Genomic DNA, 21776 nt, shown 5'->3' with positions numbered 1-21776 from the left:
GATGCACTTTAGACGCATCTCTAACTAAATTCACCTAAGCACCACTATTGTCTGTGTTTTACCAGAGGTTCAAGGGGAAGTCCAGCTGGACAGCACAGGGCTAAATTGTGTGTCCACTATTCACTAGCTTTTCCTCTTTGTCCTTGGCCCCAGCCAGCACTGCTTGACCACTGAGCATACTGCCCTCAGGGGCCTTTCTACAGGGCCCGAGTCATCCACCAGAACTCAGGCAGTTCTGTTAATGTCTGGGTAATGGGCAGAAGCAGGCATTTGCTGACTCTCCACTTCTGCTTTCTCCAGGAAATGAGCAGAAACGCAGCTCAAGTGATTCATAGTGAAACGTTTTTGGAGACTAACAATGCTGGCTGAATCCTCTTCCCCCAGGCCTGAGGGGCTTTGGCTGGGGCTGGGGGCACCCATGCCACCTGACGTCTGCAGGCCCTGACCACCACACCTCTGGGTAGGTCACCTTGTTCTCGGCCAGGCCATGCCGGGCCAGAGGTGGGCATGGAGGTCCTGTCTGTCAGGGAGGGGCCTACTGGCCGCCTCCTGGAAAGCTGGGCATGGGAGCACACATGACAACCAGTGCCTGATCTGGGCTTGTGGATGTGGGAGGGGAGGTGGGCTGATGAGCAGGAAGTGTGTGCCGGATGGGCGGTGCAGGTGGTGGGGGCCACTCAAAAGCGTGGGTCTGCTGGGGTGTCTCTCACTGCTGGAGTTTGCTGGGCCAGGCTGGACTCCAGCTTCATTCCTCATCCTCCTCCCTCAGGTCAAGCCCTTCCTCACGCTTCTGCTAAGGAAGGTGACGTGCCACACCCGGGAGAGGCTGGATGTGGGCCTGTCTGTGCTAAATCCCAGGGATGGAGGGAGGAAGATCACTGTGAGTCTCCTCTGCCCAGCCCCCACACAGGCCTCTGAGGGGTGTTGAACAGCGTGGGCCCCTCCAGCCCATTCACCAAGAGAGCTAGCTTTGTCCAGGTCCAGTGGTCATTCCCGCGGGTCTGGTAAGTAGGTGCCTCTTCGGGCCTCCCTTTCCTCGTGAATTACCACATCAAACCCTAGAAACGCCAGCGTTATCCGAATAAGCAGGACCACATGGCTCACAGAGAATTTGCTTTTCTCTTCTGAAATCATACCTTATAGAACACTGAACCAATCCTTTGTCCCAACTTCTCTCAAGTGATGAGGAGCTAATCCAGCAACTCGGGATTTTATGTATTATTCTTTCCAAGGATATTTCGATGTTGACATGATATTCTGCAAAAACATCCATTCAATTATTTGAGAAATACTTATGGAGAGCCACTTCCTGCCAGCACTGTTAAAGGCCTTGGGGCCAGTGGACGGGCCCAGTGCTGCTTGGTGCAGTGGGCTGGGGAGCAGGCGGTTGGGAGCAGGGGTTCGGGAGGCCGGGAATGTGTGCGCCTTCTGGGTGGAGCCGTGAAGGAAGGGAGGGTCTGAGCCCTGTGATTTTTGAGAATCATTCTCGGGCAGGGGAATAGAGAATGTCAAGGTGCAGTGCAAGGAGGCCTGGTAGGGGCCAGCAGGGCAGAGGTGGTGAGGGGCAGCCTGGGTAACCCAGCCAGAGAGGGATGTCACGGGGTCAGGTGAGGGAGGGCCTTCCTGTTCAGCGTGAGGACGTGGGCTGTACTCCCCCAGACTTAGGGAACTTCTAAACGGTGAGTAAGTAGGAAAGAAAATTTAGAAACAGCATATAGGGTATAAGAAATATCACCTAGGTGTTCCGTTTTGTTTTTTAAATCATCAGCACCTTTGAGGTCCTTCATAGGCTTAGCTTCTCCCTCTCCCGTCAGAGAATTTGGTTGTCCAGAATTTGGGGCTTATTGATCCCTTGCTTTTCTTTATAGTTTTGCATCATATATTTAAATTGCTAAATATGTGTTATTTAGTTTTGCATGTTTTTTGGACTTTGTAAATAGGCATTAAATATCCTTTAAGACTTGCTTCATTTGCTCCACATTATGGTTCTGGAATTCCTTCATATTGTTGCATGTGCTTCTAATTCATTCATGTTTACTACTTGTTGTATATAAATATATCTCAATATATTTCCCCAAGTTAATTCTGGTGGGCACTTAGGATTTTTTTAGGTTTTTGTTTTTCTCTTATAAGCTGTTAAGTGCTCCAGCACTAGAACGTATTGCTAGGACTCCACTTGTGCATATATCCCAGGGTACTTGTGCAAGAATTCCCTAAGGTATATGCCCTGGAAGTGGAATTGGTAGGTTTACATATCTTCACCCCGCTGGATGATACCAAATTGCTTTCTAAACCAATTGTAACATTTTACCCACCCATCAGCAATACGTTTAAGTTTCTGTTGCTCCACATCCTCACCAACATTTGATATTGCTGGAGTTTTAATTTTTGCCAATCTAGTGAAAATGACAATCTACCTAGGTTTTTAATTTGCATTTCCTGAATTACTAAGGTTGGGCATCTCTTTATATGCTTATTGGCTATTGTGGATTACTTTTCCTGTTCAAATCTTTTGTCCATTGCTCATTGGCATCATCTGTCTTTTCTACCCTACTGACTTTCTATAATTTAATACATATTTGGATATTAATCCCTTGTCAGATATGTATATTATATTTTTCTCTTGTTCATGCCTTGTCTCATTACATCCTTTGCAAGTTCTGCTAATCTAATTTCTTAATCTCAAATGAGCTTCATTTATCCATACCTTCTTTTGTGATATACGTGTGTTATCTAAGAAATTCTTTTCCACTATGAAGTCATAAAATTATTCTCTTACATTATTATTTTCTTTTATAATTTTGCCTCTTATATTTAAGTATTTTGTCCCATCTAAAAATGATTTTTCTGTATGGTATGAGATAAAGGGTAATATTTTATTTTATTTTGTTTTTCCCATATGGATAGCCAAGAGTGTTAGCTCTATTAATTAAAAAGGCCATTCTTGGGCACCTGGGGGCTCAGTCGGTTAAGCATCTGCCTTTGGCTCAGGTCATGATCCCACGGTCCTGGGATCGAGTCCTGCATCAGCCTCCCTGTTCGGCAGGGAGTCTGCTTCCCCCTCTCCCCCTCTCTCCACTTGTGCTCACTCTCTCTCTTAAAAATAAATAAATAAATAAATAAATAAAAATAAAAAAAAATAAAAAGGCCATTCTTCAGCCACTGATCTATACTAGCTCAGTTGTAAATCAAGTTGTCATGTATATGAAGGTCTGTTTCTGGGCTCTCTATTCTGTCCACTGGTTTATCCTTTTGACAGTACTATATAATGATTTATTCTAGGCTTATAACAAATTTTGATATCTGAAAAGAATCTATTTTTTTCTTCTTCCGTTCTGTCTTGACATTCTTGGTACGTTCTTCCTTCATATGAATTTTAGAAAGAGTTTATCAGACTCTACAAAAAAGCTATGTTCAGGTTTGATTGAAAGTGCAATTAGGAGAGATACACTGTCTTTATGAAAATGACTCCTCCAATTCATGAACATGGTTTATATCCTCATTTATTTAGACGTTCTTTAAAATATTTAAATAACATTTTATAATTTTCCCTATAAAATAGTGCATATTTTGTTTAGAGTTATTCCTAAGTGGTGTATATTTTTATACCATTTTAACTGTCACTAAAATATGTATTTCTGACTTGCTGATGTATGCTTGCATTTTAAAGAAGAATCATTTTAGCTGTTCTATGGGTAGCAAAGGAAGAAGCAAGACTATCAGTTAAAAGGATGTTGTACTAATTCAGGCTAGAGGTATTGATGGCTCATTCCAAAGTGATAGTAGAGATAATAAGGGGCGCCTGGGTGGCTCAGTTGGTTAAGCAGCTGCCTTTGGCTCAGATCATGATCCTGGAGTCCCAGGATCGAGTCCCGCATCGGGCTCCCCGCTCAGTGGGGAGTCTGCTTCTCCCTCTGACCTTCCCCCCTCTCATGTACTCTCTCTCTCTCATTCTCTCTCTCAAATAAATAAATAAATCTTTCAAAAAAAAAAGAAGTGTCAGGGTGCTGAGGTTCTAGATACCTTCTGAGTGTGAAATTTGTTGATGTTTTAGTGTAGTATGTGGGAGAGGGAAGTTGAAAATGACTCCAGAGCAGCAGGAAGAATGGAATTGTCACATTTTGAGCTAGGTCAAGGGGCAGAAGGAATATATTTACAAAGTGGTGGTTATTCCAGAATGTAGGTTTGAACAGATAAAGGTAGAGATGTATATTAGACACCAAGCGTAGAAATGAAGTCTCGGCACGCCCTGTCCCCGTGTGACCCTCGTGGGAGAAAAGTAAGACAGCCTGGTCACCTGGAGGGTAGAGGGGGGATATCTTATGCAGCAGGGAAAGAAGGAAGATGAGCTCCTTAGAGTTCTTGAGCCACACTATAGAGCTTTTTAAGATTTTTTTATTTATATTTATTTATTTATTGCCAAGTGGGGACTTGCATTTATTTCCATTTGTTATGCAAACCGTCAAAATACATGGGCATTTTGCACCTGAAATGATGTTTCCAGGCAACACTCATAAGCCCTTGGTTGATGGCCCCATTTGAAGCATCTGCACACCTGTTAGAAGCTACATCTCAGAGTCTAGACCTGTACTAACACAGAAACCTCGAACCACACCTGAAATACAGCCAGTCTAAACTGAGATGTGCTGTAAGTGTAAAATGCACATCAGATATCAAAGATGTTACAGACAACAAGAAAAAGAAATGTGAACTAATTGATACTTAAGAATATTGATTGCATATTGAAATGATAATATTTTGGATACACTGGGTTAAATAAAATATATTTTAAAAATATATTTGAATAAATGGCTTAATTAATTTCGGCTCCTTACTTTTACTTTTTAAATGTGGTTACCAAAACAATTTTAAGTTACGCATGTGGCCTGAATTTGTGGCTGGCTTTGTATTCCTTCTGGGCAGTACCCTTCAGAGGTACTTCATGTTCCATGGCCAGAGGCTTTTGTGGGAAACACAGCTCAAGAAGGATGCGAAGCCGGAGAAGTGAAAAGCCACTTGTCCCAAATAATTCCAGGGAGAAAGAAAGTATGGAGGGAGGGTAAGAGGAATGGATTTAGTACTTAAAATAAAGCAGACACTGGGTAGGGCCCTGGTATTTGCCATCTTATTTAATCCCCGCGAGGAGCTCAGTTTCGTTACTCCCATTTTACAGATGAGGAAATGGAGGCTCAGAGAAGTAAGGTCCTTCATCCTCAGACAGTAAGTGATTCAGCTGGGATTTGAACTTAAAGCCTGTGCACTTTGAATTAGGTGCCACCACCACTGTGATTTGAGGAAACACTTCTGGAAAGGAATAGTCAAGGTTTGGCAGAAGTGTGAAAACTGCTCTTCCCCTTTAGCAGATGGTTCATCCTTTTTTTGAAAATTCATCTTTGCAGATAATTCACAAAAATGTTGTGTGGGGATTCTTTTCATCCCAGCATTGCCCATAACAGCAGCAGAGACATCCCACGCATCCCGTGACTAGCGAGTGAGAGAGTCAATTATAGGCAACTGACCAAGAGCACACTTGTTGGTCATTAAACCTGATAATTTAAGGGAAAAGGCAACACAGCCTATGTTTATGATATGATGATGGACGACTGATACAATGAAACAGTTCATACATCAGTTATAAGTCAAATATGCTTCAACGGGAAAAGTAGTATGCAGAAAAAAGGGAAATAGCTGTTACTTTTTGTGTTTTTAACATGATATTAATAATAACAGTAGTAATAACAATATCGCCCAAGTAGCACTCCAATATGGCTTTTTAAAGGATAGGCACAAAATATAAAGAGATATATAAGCATAGATGAATAAAGATGCACACATGAAGAAACTGTTAGGGAGGCTGGTCAGAGCATATCAGGAGTTAGTAAGGTCGAAGCATGCTATAGTGAGCCCACAGCCTTCCTCCTCCCACTCTTTGGGTGGGAACCAGATGGAGGAGTGAGGGGCGGCTAGCTGGGAGACGGACGGACTAAACCAGGGCCCAACGACCCTGCTGCTCTTCCTGTGTTTCTGCCCAGAGCATGCAGAGCACCGCTCTGCTGGAGTGGTTGCGGGGGGTCGTCCACCTCCTTCCTAGGTGCGTGAGGCTCTCACCTCTGTAGTGCATCCAGCGCATGTGCAGCAGCTGCAGGGGTGAGGGACGGGGTTGGGGGTGCAGGGAGGGAAGGGACTGCTGCCAGGAGGATCCAATCAGGATGGGCAAAAGTCCATATATTTAAAAGGGGAAAAAAACAAACAAAGCAGGGGCAGTACTCTGCAGTCAGAACACAGAGCCTTGTAACTTTTAGTGTGAGGGCGATCTGACTGCGACATCTGTCACCCCATTGATCGCCAGGGTTGATTCGACTGATCTGGCTGGCTAGGCGGGTGTCCCCTTCCTCCCTCACCACTCCATGCGCGTCCCTCCGGAAGCTGCGCGCTCGGTCGCAGAGGACGACCTTCCCCGATAGAGGAGGACCGTTCTTCGGTCAAGGGTATACGAGTAGCTGCGCTCCCCTGCTAGAACCTCCAAACAAGCTCTCACATACCTGCCTCCAGGAAACATTTAATTATGTAAATTAATGGGGGGAAGGTACCCCCCCAGAGTGATTCCACTGCTTCCCTTTGCAGAAGGGATCTCTCTCAGAATCTCCCATCTAAAACATTACCTTGGTTCCAAGAAATACTTCTTCCCTCACACAATTTAAGTGTCTGAATAGTCTCAATTTTGACATGTGTATTTAATGTGATGATGCCCTCCCCCCACACAATTAAATAATTGTGTCATTTTATCATTGATAGAAACTTGGAGTTGAGGAAATGTAGGAAAGAGAAAGAGAAATTGTATTCATGAATAATGATCACACAAGGAAGAAAGTGTTGGGTGCTCCAGTTATTATAGGCGGTACGTATTGATAAATTTGGGACTCACTTTTATTCTGCTTGACTCCCCACACGGTGTCGGGGCACAAGCCTTTCACAACCAGGCTCCCCCTTTCACCTGCCCCTGGAGGTGATCATAACCCTGAACACCTGGGTGTAATTACTAAGCGAGATCTTGTAGTGTGGATGTAGGATTGAAGACTGGGAAGTGCTGTCATTGAGGAAGGGGGGGAGGGGGCCGAGGGAGGGAGGGAGAGATAGGGGACGACCTGGTCAGGCTCACCCCAAATCCCAGAAATGCTGAGACCTAACAAAACCAGAGATAAGAGAACAAACCAGACCACCCTGCCCTGGGCGTCAGATGTGGGGTCTTTTCTGGTATTCACATTGTGACCGCAAGAAATGACCAGACCCTAAAGAAGAAGTAAGCCATTAAAGATGTTATCACCAGTCCTTACTCAATGGTGCTATCAGTGGTAGAGACGTTAAAAAGATTTAAGTTCCCCGGTCAGTTTTCAATAAAAGACCAACCGTAAAAGCCCTCAGGGGCAACTTGTTTGGGATCCCTCTCACTCCTGAGAGATTTTGCTGTTTCCTTGCTTAATAAAATTCTATCGCTTTGCTCACTCTCTTTTGTTCGCGAGATTCGTTCTTCAACTCTGTGAGACAAGAACCTCGCTCTCCTGCTTCATTATGTGCTGGTAGTGACTACTTTCTTTTTCTTTTTCTTTTTAAATTTTTTATTGTTATGTTAATCACCATATATTACATCATTTGTTTTGGTGTAGTGTTCCATGATTCATTGTTTGTTCATAACACCCAGTGCTCCATCCAGAATGTGCCCTCTTTAATACCCATCACCAGGCTAACCCATCCCCCACCCCTCTCCCCTCTAGAAACCTCAGTTTGTTTTTCGGAGTCCATTGTCTCTCCTGGTTCGTCTCCCCCTCTGACTTACTCCCCTTCATTCTTGGTCGGGGGTGGGAGGGATGGGGTGGCTGGGTGATAGACACTGGGGAGGGTATGTGCTACGGTGAGCGCTGTGAATTGTGCAAGACTGTTGAATCACAGGTAGTGACTACTTTCTAATCACAGGACAGCTCAGTGGTGCTGGGAGTTTGGAAGTTGGAAAGAAGAGGGTTGTTTCTCGGTTGGGGCATCAGGGATGCCTGGCCAAAGAGGCAGCCAGGAGCTGTGTTTGGAAGGTGACAAGACTGGGTTATGTGGAGCTAAAGGAGGGGCATCCCAGGGAGAGAATCCTGAGTAAAGGCCAAAGGATCAGATTATGAGTAAACAGTTCATTTGGCCAGACCCCATTGGAGGTGCAGAGGGAAGTGAGGCAAGGGAGGAGGTTGGGCCACGTCATTGAGGGCCAAGAGCTTGACAGTGTTCCTTGGAAACATGGGGAGCCATTGAGGATAATAGAACAAGGGAGTGACGTGATGGAGCTGTGCTCCTCAGTCTGCCGCTGTGGGATGAGTGGGAGACAGTGGGGAGACTGGAGGCAGAGAGGCCTGCCAGGGCAAGGCTGGGGAAGAGATGAAGCAACAGTGGGCTCACCCTGGGCTGCCAGGAGATGCCCCGCAGAGGGCAGGCAATCTATCTCATCCATTCGTGTACTATTTTGAGGTTCCTTAACTCCTTTTGATCCTCCTCAGGGCCATTCTCGCATTTCCTGTGCACGTAGAAGAATTAGGTCTGAGTAAGAAAATATTCCTGGACACATCCAGGAACTCACTAGCTTATAGGACACTCTTTTGGGTTAAACACATATCCAAGTGTCAGAGGAGGAATGTAAAGGCTCTGAACATGAAGCTAATTTGGGAAAAGTAAAACTTCATTGGCAGACAGACCCTTACAGAGCATTATTCCAGGTGCTTCGTGTTACAGGTGGGGAAGTGAGTCACCTGCACCCCTGAGTGTGAGCTTTCAAGTCGAGGGTGTGGACCAGGGGCAGTTCCATTCCTTCCATGTTTAATAATCAAACGACCCGCCACACAGAGAAAGCTGTATAGTGCCACAGTTCCGGTGGCTTGTTCTGGAGGCTGAGTATTAATGCTGGGTGTGCTGCTGCTGGCAGCTCAGGAGGGGCCGGCCGGAGGGTGCCCACCTCGGGCCCGGGCTCAGGAACTGTGGGCCTCTGTGGTTCTCGGAGATCAGCTCTTGCCTGTGGGGATGGTGAGATCCTCTGGTTCTGGGCCAGCTGGCCTGCAGTGTGAGCTGGGACCACACGGCAGACCGGGCACCAGACCTCCTTCGGCCAGGGATCAGCAGCACCTTTGCACGTCCAGCCAGGGAACCCTCGCAGGGTTGCTAGCAGTAAGAGTTTCCAGCTAGAGCCCAAGGTGACCTCAAGATATATTCTTACCTCTGTTGTGTTGTGCCACCCTGGACTGGTGGACGGGCGTGAAGGGCTTCGGAGCCAGAGAGGTCTGGGTTTGTCCTTGATTCTGATGCTTATTAGGAGTTTGAGCTCAGATAAGTTACCAATTTTCTCTGAATGTCAGTTTCTCTGAGTCTTGCTTTCCCCCTCTGTGTCATGGGAATAATTATATCTACCTTACAAGTTTTCTAAGATTAGAGAACACGGACAGCTCTGCCAGTAGATGCTCATCCAGTGATGGCCAGGTGTCCTTGAGCAGCACTTCCTTAGGTTCCGGTGGAGAGCAAGCCACCAACTAGCTCCTACAATGGACCAGCTGCCCTATTAGGGGGGCTGGGCTTCTTGTTCCGTGGGCTGCGGCTAGCCCATATCTTTTGTGCAGACGGTGACAGCTCGGTTGCAGCTAAGCTTGGAGGGTCTGGCCAGGGGAACTGCTCCCCGGCTATTTCGGGCAATGTGGAAGTCAGTGCACATACCGAGATACAAAACCAGGGAGCTTCCTGCAGGACACAGGGAGTTCCTACATTCTGTTGCTGTTGCACAAACTGCAGAGGTGTGTGCTAACTGGGACTGGAATCAGAAAAAGGAAGTTATGAAGGCCGTGGCAGGTGCAGGCTGCCCAGTTCCTGTCAATCGGAGTCCCCATTTTAGTCTTCATGGGGGAGTCCTCAACTTCTGGAAATAACCGAGTCATTTGAGGCAGGATGTAGGCCCCTGGGCTCCACGGTTCTCCGCCGGCGGGAGCTCTCAGCCCTTGGCTGATGGAGAAGGTGGGCACACTTGCTAACTGAAGAGGGCTTGGGGCAGGCAGCACGCAGGTGGCTGGGGTCCTTGCGCTGTGACTCGATGTCAAGGCTCTCGGGGAACCTCCAGCAGAGGCAGAAGCAAAGGGATGGTGACATCTCTATCTACTGCCCACGTTCACGCCTCATGGGTGCTCGTGCCACTGATGGAGTTTCTGTTCCGGGAATTTTGCCTTTTCCAGAATGTCATGGAAATGGGATAACACTGTATGTAGCCTCTGAGACTGGCTCCTGTCACACGGTCTAAGACCTTTGAGGTCCACCAGGTTGTCACGTGGATCGGTAGTGTGTTCCTTTTTACTGTGGAGGAACATCCCATTGTACGGATATACCTGAGTTTGTATATTCCTTCACCCCCTGAGGGACATTTAGGTTGTTTCCAGGTTTGGGCAGCTATGAATAGACCTACTATAAACATTCATGTGTAGGTTTTGTATGAATGTAAGTTTTTATTTCTCTAGGGTAAACACCCAGGAGCATAACTGCTGGGTAGGTATGTGTTTAACTTTCTCAAAAAACTGCCAAGCTGCTTTCCAAAGTGGCTGTACTATTTGCCTTCGCATCAGCCACGGTGCGAGTTTTGGTGTCTATGCATCCTTGCCAACACTTAACAATTTGTGTTTGTTTTTTAGAGACATTCTAATAGGTATCTCAGTGTCTTAATCTACAGTCCACCAAGTGTCTGCCTCAGTGCTTCTGATTAACTACAGTAGGATGTGGAGGGAACAGAGCGTCCGTATTACTGTAACTTCTCGTACAAAAGCTCCTTTTCAATTTACTTTTAACTTGTAAGCTCTCCTGTTAGCAGGAAATGGTGGGGAAGAGGCAGCAAGGCCTAGTCCCACCTTGCCCGTGTGTTTAAAAATAACAAAGATTGGCTTTGTTATTTTTTTTCTGAGAGCTCTAGGTCAAGGCCAGGTCTTTGCTGACACAGGAGCAAGAGAGTTTGGATCTGCTGACATGCAGCGAGGAACGAGTGGAAAGGAAAACAGATCATTTATAGCCATGCATGGGAAGTTGCTGTTCTGTTCTGTATCGTCTGGTTTAGAGGCTCCCCCAGATCCGGGGCCTGGGGGCTATTGCTTGTTGTGATGTAGATGGTAAACAGGTATGCCTCTGTACCCCGGGGTGTACGACCCACAGGCAGGAAGAGTCACGTATGCTGATGAGAAACAAGGGGAGGAATTCTACCTCAAATCATATCATAGCAGCTCTTTGTCACAAGGTCTGAGCTTCTCCACAGAAGACACTGAGTCCCAGGCTTCCCTGTGACCTGCCGTGTTAAAGAGTGGCTCCACACATCTTCCTGCTCCATTTCCCCAGAATGGCTTCCTGGCACCTTAGCTCCAAGGGGGCTGCTAAATCACATCTTATATCTGGAGATTTCACCTGTTGGCAAGTCACTTCTCAGAAAGTCAGGGAGGAAACAGTCAATAGAACGCTGGTTTAGCAGCCCAAACATCAGCAACCCAGCTGATTCTCCAGGCTCCAGATGTTCTCCTCCAGTGCGCAGCTACAAGCCGGATGCCCCGGGCCCTCTGCCTCTGACACGTCCCTAAGCAGAGTTCTAATGATGCTGTGGATTTATGCAGGGTAAGTGGGGTGGGAGTGCAGACGGGCAGTGATCCCTATCTCTGGGGGCACACGTGGCTACTCCCTGGGAATCGCTCCCGGTACGGTCACTGTAGCCTCCTCCTCTGGTTCCCTGCATATATGCACAGACAAGGAACCCCTCTTCTGCACTGGCCCACCACACACAGCCACAGGCCATCAGCCCCCTCAGGCGCCTCTCCAGCCAGTCTGCAATGACTCACTGCCTCATGTCTCTTCTGTGGTCAATGCATAAAGGCCAGAGGGCAGAACTGAGATTACCAAGGCTATTTCAATGAGGAGAAAGCTAGTGTCAGAGAGGGGAAATCACTTGGTGAAGGCACCACAGCATCCCAGCTGGGACTGGACCCCTGCCCTGGGACCCCCCCCTCCCAGCCCTGAGGCTCCCCTGTGCTTGGGGGCTGCATGAGTGGGCAGCTTCCTGCCTAGTGCCTCTCTCTTGCTGCCTCATGCATGCTACAGGAAAGCAAGGCCTCTAGCCTGCCTGGTTGGGCGAGTGAGGCACCATGACTAAACGGTGCTGTGTGTCACATGCCCTGAGCCTGACTGGGAAACAGCTCACTGGCAGAGATGCGACCTGGAGACCCCTGGGACTCCCCACCGCTTCTAGTCCTCTGGTTCTGCCAAAGCCATCTTTCCCTTTACCTCACCCCATCCCCACCCCGGCCCTGCTCTGCCCTGCAAATTTCCATCTCTTCAAGAAATCTTTATAGGGAGGCACGCCTTCCCTCAGCCTGGGTTGCCTGCCAAGCAGGTGTCCAAGCCCTTCTGTCTACCCAGGGCCCCAAACCAGCCCTTGCTTGAGCTTAGCCTCCAGTGTGTGCATTGTTGTCTGCAGACCTAGGATGGACTCTGCTTTGGCTGCTGACTGACAAAGGGGCCCTGGGTAGGTCACTTCCTTGCTCCGAGCCTTGGTACCAGCTGCAGACCGAGGCTGATAACTTTGACATTGCTGGAAGGTAGGAAGATTACGTGAAGTGGTGCCGGCATTTATAGAAGCACCAATAAATGATCGTCTATCCCCCCATCCTAATGATGACATGTGCCAAGCACTAACTTAATCCCGGCACCGGGTGAGGGGTCCTGTTATTGTCCCATTTTATAAATGAGGACACAGGCATGATATGTTTCCTCCACTTGGTCTAAGCCCATTGATTGAAACTGGAGAGATCTGCTTCCAGAGTCTCTGCTCGTGGCTGCTATGCTGTGTGTATTAGAGTAGAATCTATGGAAGTCTTGGAGTGGTGTTTGTTCAACTTGTTGATTTTTGTGACAGAATGCCCTCAGCTCCCATTCTTATCAAGTGAGGCCAGTGGGTGGGGTCAGGCATCTGCTGGGTGAGAGTCTGTCTCTTTTTGAAATTTTGATGTTTGCTCATCATGGATTTTTTTGGCATTAATTTTGATTTTTAAAGATACTGCATTAAAACGTTATTTATCTTGGCTACTGAGATTTTTTGGGTCCCCTCTCATCTTGTGCCTGAGGTGAGTGTCTTATTTGCCTCACTCTAAACCCTCACCCCTACCCCAGTGACCCTACCCCCAACTTATTCCATTTTGCCCAGGATACGGAAGTGTTAGCACCTTCTTACAGAGGTAAGAAGGCACTTTTGATAATGAAGTGGATTAGAATGATTTCTTCTTGCCATTTGTCACATAGCCCTGAGAGGTTAGTTACTCCCAGTTACCTTCCTCTTACAAATAAAGTAGGTCTCGGGTGATGGGCAGAACCAGGAGGGGGGTTGGCCACAGCCTAACAATTGAGGTAGACAACTTCTCCCTGGGATTTCACGGATCCCCTTTTGTTAGAAATTCTTATTTTGAAAACATCTCTATTCAAGAGAATGTGATTCAAACATTTCACTTCAGTAAATACAGCTTCTTAATTTCAGAGGAAATCTGAAGTGGTTTCTGATATCTCCCCTGGATATCCAGCCACTTTTCCCAGGACCATATTTTCACCTTATCTCCTCACCTGCTTGGTCTGAAAATATGGCATGGCGGCAAGCCCGCAGAGGGGTGTTATTGAATGGATCTATTAGTAGCGCCTGAAGGTGTGGTTACAAAATGACTTTTTTTGTGCTGGAGGCAACACTTAGCTTGGCCCTAATGGCCATCCTGTGCATTGGGATGTCTCTGTTGGACCTGGGACTGGTTCTGTTGATGATGGAGATGGTGGTTTGGTTGGGACATAGAGATTGTCAGAGTCTGGGGGAAATCCAAGTAGAGATCTTAAAGTGAGAAAAGAGAACTTGTTTAGAAGAGGGGTCTGGACTACAGAGAGAGGTCTGGGTGCCATCAGTATATAAGTTTGTCCATTCATTCATACATTTTTACAGTAACATTTTGTTGAGCATCTATGCAGTGCTAACCACTGACATAGGTGCAGTGCCTTCCTTCATGGAGCTAACATTCAGTGGATGTGTGGCTCTCAGGGGAGTAGCTGAGGTCTCCTACAGGGAGCTCATGAAATGAGAACACTTGCCATCTGACTCCAAAAAGCCACTGGAGGGACCCCTGAAGGAGACTGAGCTGCAGACAGACAGAAACACAGTACAGCAAGATACATGGCGGGATACAGCAGAGATGCCATTGCTTTGTAACCTACCAAGTAAGCAAGAATTAAAAAATGATAAGTAAGGAAGTGTGAACTCTTGTGTGTTCTTGGTCAGAGGACTATACATTGATGCAGTGTTTAAAGAAAAATACATGCCAAGATCTGGCTATTTCCATTGTAGGAATTTAAGAAGGCATTACAATCTATTATTTAATCACGGATATATGCAAAGACTTGGACACAAAGCCTATTGTTATAGTATTATTTATAGCAGTGAATAATTTGAAACTACTTAAATGCCTACAGGAGATTAATTAAATGAAGGATCAACATGACTCTTATGGTCACCATCAGCCATTCAAAATGAAGATGTAGAGGGTCTTTAACAACATGGAAAATATTCATGATATGTTTTTGTGACAAAAAAGTTATGAACTAATTTGTAAGAAAAATGGGTTGAGAGAAGATATTTGTGATTTTTAAAACCAACGAGGGACAAGTTTCTAGAATATCCTTCCTCAAAACAATAAGAAAAAGACAGGCAAGGAAAAATAAGCAAAGGTTATGAATAGTCAGTTCGCAGAAAAGGAACTGCAAATAGCTAAGAGGCATCTGTGATGCTCGGGCTCATTAGAGAGAAATGTAAATTAAAATGACAATGAGGGATCACTTTACTTCAATCGGATTGGCAGACATTAGAGAGCCGGGTAATTGGTGAGATGGAGCCTGTGGGCAAAGCGTGGTCTGGTGCCAGCTTTCTGGAAGCATCTTTGTTGGTGGTACTCTGTTAAAGTAAGCAGGTGTATAACCTTGACTCAGCCCTCCTGCTCCCAAGTTCATACCTGGAGCCAGTCACACACAGCCCCATGAAGGGACCTGCATGGGAATGTCCAGAACAAAATTGAGTGCAGTACGGGAAGTCATGGGCAATCTGGCCATGACTGCGGAGTGAACAAGTCAGATAGGTATGTGATGCCCACTTTGTAACATGGGGCAGCAGTTAGAAGAAACGAAGCTGACAAACACAGAGCCACATGGGTAGGTCTGAAGGCATACACTGAGCGAAAAAGTGAGCTGCAAAAAAGATGCAGAAGGTCATTCGGGGAACTCATACTGCCTGTATTCAGAAAGCATGTCACCTGTGCCATGTTAGAGAAGGACCCATGTTGGGGTGGGGCAGGGTGGCAGGGTGGGGAAGAAGGGAATTCAAGTGGGGAATGGAGGGCCGAGGAATAAGTGAATAATAAACCAACAAAACCAGACAGGAGCCTGGTCCAGGTCAGGGAAGAGGCATCCCACCACCTGCTCCTGAGGGTCACCCCAACAGAAGAAACAAAACTCCCACCAAGCCCCAGCCAACCAACCATCAAAAGCAAAAGTATAAATTCAAAGTTTACTTCAACAATATCAGGAGGATGTTTTTTATTAAACAACATAGTCATAGATAAAAGCTGGAATACCAACAGCCATTTTTCTTGGTATAGGCAAGCTGGTATCAAAAGCTCAGAAACAGCCAAAGTAAAACCAGTGCATCACTGAAATAGTAATTAGTGAAAATTGATTGTGCACACACCAAAGAAGACAGTTTGCAAAGTGGGAACACTCAACCCAAAACATAGAATGAGGCTCAGGGGTATATGGTTATAAAGCAAGCTTAGATAGTGAGAAAGCAGTGACTTTATTTTTCACAGCAAGTGGTTATAATGTTAGAATTTTCTTAAATGACAGGCAGTTGGTCAATGGTTGCCTCATATCAATCTTGGAAAACAGTTTAAGCTTTGCTCCTGATTTCCAGATGTGTAAGTAAGAGACAACTGAGGGCAAGTTAGTTCTGCAAAATAAGTTAAATTAAGCTTTGCTTGTATGACTAAACCGGTTCTGTCTGCTTAGGGAATTTTCAAGGCTGGTATGCTTTTTGTTTTAATACTTGATAGTCTTCCCGATACTTGGTTCCTCTCCTATTTTGACACTGAACTCACATGGGTTTTGTAATAAGAAAATGAAGTTTGAGAGTACTAAGCACGTGTGTTGGAAGAAGCGTGAGGGACTCATGGAGTTGTCTACATAAAGGGTGAGAATGTTTCAAAGAGGGATAGTGTGTCTGGCCACATGACCCTTTATCCACTCCCATTCTAGCCTGCAGGGAGCATATGCTGGGCTAAAAATAAAGCATGACATCGGCCCTCAGCTGCTGCAGCCCAGAGCAGAACACTGGTGGATCCATCTTTGTGTGCCCATCCCTCTTGTTGCTATGCCATGATTGGTGGTTGTTGGTCACTGGCCAGATTCCAGAATGGACTCCCACATGGTGACATTGTGGTTGGGGAGGGATTTTTGCAGGAAGCCTGGGCATTCCGGGCCCCACATGGAGTGTCCTATACTCTTGACACGCAGCAAACAAATCTTGTCTGTGCTGAGTCAGTCATGACTCAACTAAAGACTAGGACAATTGAAAAGTCAAGGACACAAATAAAGGCATCTTCTTGAGGTTACCCTTCTGGCCAATCAGTCTTTGGCTATTTTTACTGCATAAGTTCTTGTCCTCCTGCCTACTGACCCAAGATCTGCAGCTTGCACACATCACCCCTGTGTGTGTTAATAAAGGAGCTGTTTTAAGTTAGCATGGGGGTGGTTAAAGAGTCCTTTTGAAGACAAAGTTCTCTAACAATATGGAATGTGAATCAAATAATGCTGAGAGTGAAGAACCTATGTCCTTTCAGACTAATGTGGTTGAAGGAAGTTACCATTGATGATACAGAATTACAGGCCTGTACAAATACTGGTGACAGTCACACATATCCCTTCAACTTACTCAGCCTTTTAGGGGAGGAACAGCAGCAGGCAAAACCAAAACCAAAACAAACAACAAAAAAACCCCAGGTTTGGTGTTGAAAGTTTGCACTTCAACTGGACGTCTAGCTGCCCATATGCCTTTGGCCCAGCCAGTTTCCTTCCTTATACAGAGAAAAGAAAAAATACCCATTTCTTTCCTGAGTCTGTGTAAAGAGCCCAGCACAGTGCCAGGCACATGTCAGATTGTCACTATTAAGTCACATCTAAGTCAGAATCTCTTTTAAAAAAAAGTCTTCCTATTTTCGTCTGTTCAGTTTCAGATTCTTAGCGGAACCATCTTCAAAAGGAACTGAACCGAGTGAGTACAGTACCTTGTCCCACACCCGGCCTCATCAGGAAGTGCTATGACAGGACTTGACATTTTTGTTTTTTGTTCTGAATTCAGATCTGCTTTGCTAAGGCATGGAGGTAGAAGACGTTTCAAGGGCTGAAGACAGAGCTGAGTATCCAGGTTCCAAAACTGAGGGCCAGCCTGATGTTGCTCAGCCTGACTTCCTACATGGAAGGCAATCTCCTGGTCCCACTGCTCTCTGGGAGATGCTAGAAAGGAAATTTCTGGAATACCAGAAGTTGGCTCATGAGAGCCCGGCTGAACATCAGCAGAGCCTGTTGAATCTCCTCCCACTGTTCCTGAAGGTCGGTATTCTTATTTTTGAAACTGTAAGAAGATGATACAGTGCTCTGGGGACACTTCTGGGATGATTGGAAGCTGGAGTTGGTGGTTTTAATATCATCACAAGTGGTCCCTGCTGGGTTTCTTAGAGGGGAGCGTTGTGCTATTTAATAAAGATGGCAAGCAAGGCTCATCTCCTGGATGAGGAAGAGTTGGAAAGGACAGTTGGCTCTTGAGTAATATTGTCTCCTTAGTTGAAAAAATTATATTGTTCAACCACAATCCCAATGTGGGAGCCAGAGGAAGACCAGCTGGAGCTAGGGAAAGAATGCGTGTCCTGGGTTGCAGGGATGGCAGGTAAGCTCAAACACCAGCAATGTCAACAGTGAGGACTGGGAGAACCCGGCCACCAGCATGGGAGAGAAGTCCAGCCTGTCCACTGAGCTGCCCTTCTAGACAGTGGCAGCTGGTGACAGTATCCTTTGGGTACAAAGGATTCCCTTTGTTGTCTCAGAACAAAGGTCCTGCCAGTGAGGTCTGCTTTATAGTTGAATATGTTGAAGTTTAGTTGCAGAGTTGGAAACACATCTTTTTATGAGGACTTAGTTTTTGCTTGACTATTGATTTTGGGTTATTATTTAAAAAACAAAACAAAACCAAACCATATAGATACATTCAAAGCATAGAGAATATGAGATACTTCTCACATTTGAAACTAGACTAAGATAGATTGAGACCTGGCAGGTTTTCATTGGGAAACTCCCTTGTTGATTTGTTTCATCTAAATTATTAACCAGAAATATTTAAGGATTTCCGAAGGTGAATCGGAATCTTCTTGGGATCGTATTTCTAGGATGCACTGAGTACTTAGGCAGGTCCTTCTGTAAAAAATTTTGCCAACTAACCTACTGTCCATGAATTCATTATTTTCCTCCATCTTTTGGACTTGTATACCCCATCCATTCCATTTCAAAGATTGGATAACTGGCACATAGAGAATGTACTGGAAAAGAAGAACTAGGTAAGGAAAGACAGCTCAGGTTTCCCATTCCTAGCCCTCCCTGCCCTGATAACTCTAGCTTCTGGAGGGTGGTTTAGTCTCCCCCAGTTCCCAGGTCAACTTTGCCTTATGGAAGGAAAAATGTGAGCAGCCTCCTGCCCCCCACCAAAATTTGCTACTCCCCACGCGTGTGGGCTTGGCCATTGCATTGTCTCTTTGCCATCCAATGGGCAGCCGTGGCTCTGTTGAAAGGACTCTCATTCACGAGCCAGAGCTTAGTCCTTCTTCACCTCTTTCCAGATTGTTGAGTTGAGGATTCATTCATTTGTTGTACACATGTTTCTTAAATTCTTATACCCTGTGCTGGGGCCTGGGGCTATGAGAGTTGAGATGATAGACAGAGGTTTTACCATTGTGGAGTTTAGTCCAGAATGGAGGATACTAAAAGGCATCCAGAATGTATCTTGTTTGCTTGTAGGGGTTAACGAAGGACTTTGTGGCCATTTTTTTTCAAAATGGGAAGTTTTCACAGGTAAATCACATTTCCAGTTTCTCTTGAAAATTTTGGTAGATGTAATATTGATGACTGGATGGAGATGCTTAGGGGCACCCCTTTTAGACAGAAAATGGTCTCTGTTTCTCAGTTTGCTCCAGTCTTCCATTCCCTAATATTTTCACCCAACCCACATTACTCACTTATGTTGCCTGACCTGAAGGTATTTGAGCTTGTGACCCCATGCGTACAAGCAGTTCCTATTACTGAACTTTGATATTGGTCATGTTTCCCAAGCCCTGCTCCTGTAACTAGAGGCATAATGGCCCTATTGTTGAATGCATGGGCTTTCAGGTCAAACAGAGACGGTGTCAAGTCCTGGCTCCATTGCTAATAAGCTGTGCATCCTTGAACAAATTATTAAATATTGCTCAACGTCGGTTTTCTTATCCATAAAGTGGAATCAATAACACTTTGCTGGGAGTCTGTGAGGGTGAGAGAAGATAATGATTGTAAAGTTCACAGCACATGGTCAGCAGACATGGTCCCCATTATGTTTCCACCAGCCTCCAGGATACTAACTGTGTGTGTGCAGTTTGAGATCCCATTTCCACAAGTCCCCAAACTGCTGACATAATCTGACATGTTTTGAGTCCCTGGAGCTCACCTCTGATGAACCCCGCAGAAGCAGAATATTACAAGCTTTTTATCATTGCCTAAAATCTATATTCTTTTATTAAGTCCTACATGTGTACAAACCTGTTGTTTCTGTTAAGTTCTAACTAAGAAAACCCCACCAGAGTCCGAACCCTTAGGCTTCTTAATGAAGGGTTTAATGCAAAGGAACACAGGAAGGTCAGAGGATTTTTTTTTTTTCCCGAGTATAGTGCAGATAAAATCTGAGGTGTAGATGAAGACTGACAACATCCATTCGAATACAGGTCCTTGTGTAGGAAGTCGAGCTTGAAACCACTCTGTTCTGATTTTTTTAACCACAAAACAGTGTTCTTCAAGGTTATCTATAAATAACCCCCTTGGAAATATGAGGATTTAAAAAGTTACGCCAAAGGGGCACCTGGGTGGCTCAGTCAGTTAAGCATCCAACTCTTGGTTTTGGCTCAGGTCATGATCTTGGGGTCATGAGATCCAGCCCCCTTTTGGGCTCTACACTCAGCACAGAGTCTGCTTGAGAATCTTTCTCTTTCTCCCTCTGCGCCTCCCGCTTGTGCTCTTTCTCTCTCTCTAAAATAAATAAATAAATAAGTAAAATCTTACAAAAAATTAAAGAATAAAAAGTTATGCCAAAGCCTTAGTCATGAACTGGTTGTCATGGCAACCACGCCCCCACTGGGCTCTGAGACAACTGAGCGCTCTAAAGGAGTCTTAGACTACTTTGTTTGGTGGAGCTCAACTCTCTATACCTGACTCTTTTCACTTTGGGCTCAAGGGAAATTAGGATGATCTGGAATATTCTTTGTTTTAAGACAATGCACACAAGGGATTTTGAATTGCCTTCCCTGCTTGGAAAAGGCTGTGTCCCTGGGTTGTGGGCTCTCGCCTGCCTGGCCTGGGCCCTGTGTCAGTTAGAGGCAGTATGAAAGGGGCAGCCCAGATGTAGTCAGGGCTCGGGGGAAGGTTGACAGCAGTGAGTGCCCTGCCTTAGTGGCCCCACCTGCCTCGACCTAGTGACTCTTGAGATTTGGCAACAGGGACTGTTTGGTGTGGCAGACTCCCTCAGAGCTGCTTCTTTCCCATCTTCTTTCCAAAGAACTTCCTTTCAGCCTCTTTGGCTTTCTCTCCTGTTTGATTCCTCCAAATCCACAGCAGAGGACAGTGTTTTCCCTAACTCTGCATTAACTGATCGGCAAGCACAAGGATGGCCTTGGTTGGTTCTGTAGCAAATCCCAGCCCCATTGCCTCCTGAGTGGAGGAGCAACTACAAGGCTGTTGAAAAGTGAACCCACACAAAATTTGGGTGACTATCTTGATAATAAGGAAGAACCTGATGGAATTTCAGGGCCTTGGAACCCCGATGAGAAACTGCTCTGGAAGGATGAGTCAGAAAGGAAGTTCTTATCCAGAACTACATGCTTTCCTCCTCCCGGCTCCATCGATCCCCTCCAGAGGTCAAGGAGGGGATCTTAGCCAGGGCAGCTGGGCACTTTCATTGATAATAGCTAATAACATTCACCAAGCTCTAATTACCTAAACCAGGCATTTTGTTTAGTGTTGATAAGCCCTCATAATAACCCCATGAAGTGTGTGTCACTTTTATCCCAGCCTTGCAAATAAGGAAAGGGAGGTTTAGAGACGTTGCATAACTTGGCCGAGGTCACCTAGTTGTTCATGAGCAGAACTTAACTGGGACACTCTGTCCAGGCCTGTGTCATTAGCCCCTGGGCTCCCTCACTCAGGCCTTGCTGGGGTTTGTAGAACAGAGCACATTTGACTTCCTTCCCTGTCCCATGACTCCCTGGACAGATGGCTTTGCCTGGCTCATACCGACTGGGTACGAAAAGCGTTCATGTCCTCTACATGTGATGTGTGGATAGCTCCAGGATGTTGCAGATGAGACCGAGGTTTTATTG

The 21776-nt window shown here is 45.9% G+C and overlaps 1 protein-coding gene across 11 annotated transcripts in view; it reads left to right on the top strand.

Annotated features, from left to right (window-relative positions):
* Window positions 1-319: 319 nt before the first annotated feature.
* Window positions 320-21776, top strand: part of WDFY4 (WDFY family member 4) — a 291091-nt gene continuing 269634 nt past the window's right edge. For 6 of the 11 annotated variants that reach the window (XM_025880584.2, XM_025880579.2, XM_025880582.2 and 3 more), the window contains exons 1-2: window positions 321-460; window positions 17468-17718. In XM_025880584.2, coding sequence (XP_025736369.1) covers window positions 17485-17718 — 234 coding nt within the window. In that variant the 5' untranslated portion in view covers window positions 321-460; window positions 17468-17484. Of the gene's footprint in view, window positions 461-711; window positions 1005-1628; window positions 1680-17336; window positions 17381-17467; window positions 17719-21776 lie in introns of those variants that run through there. The other 5 variants (XM_025880577.2, XM_025880585.2, XM_073904513.1 and 2 more) reach the window with 5 other exon arrangements.

Source organism: Callorhinus ursinus, unplaced genomic scaffold, assembly GCF_003265705.2.
Source record: "Callorhinus ursinus isolate GAN/ISIS: 27379988/994484 unplaced genomic scaffold, GSC_fseal_2.0 scaffold20, whole genome shotgun sequence".
NCBI lineage: Eukaryota > Metazoa > Chordata > Mammalia > Carnivora > Otariidae > Callorhinus > Callorhinus ursinus.
The sequence above is the reverse complement of the archived record's forward strand: the minus strand, read 5'-3'. Positions and strand labels throughout refer to the sequence as shown.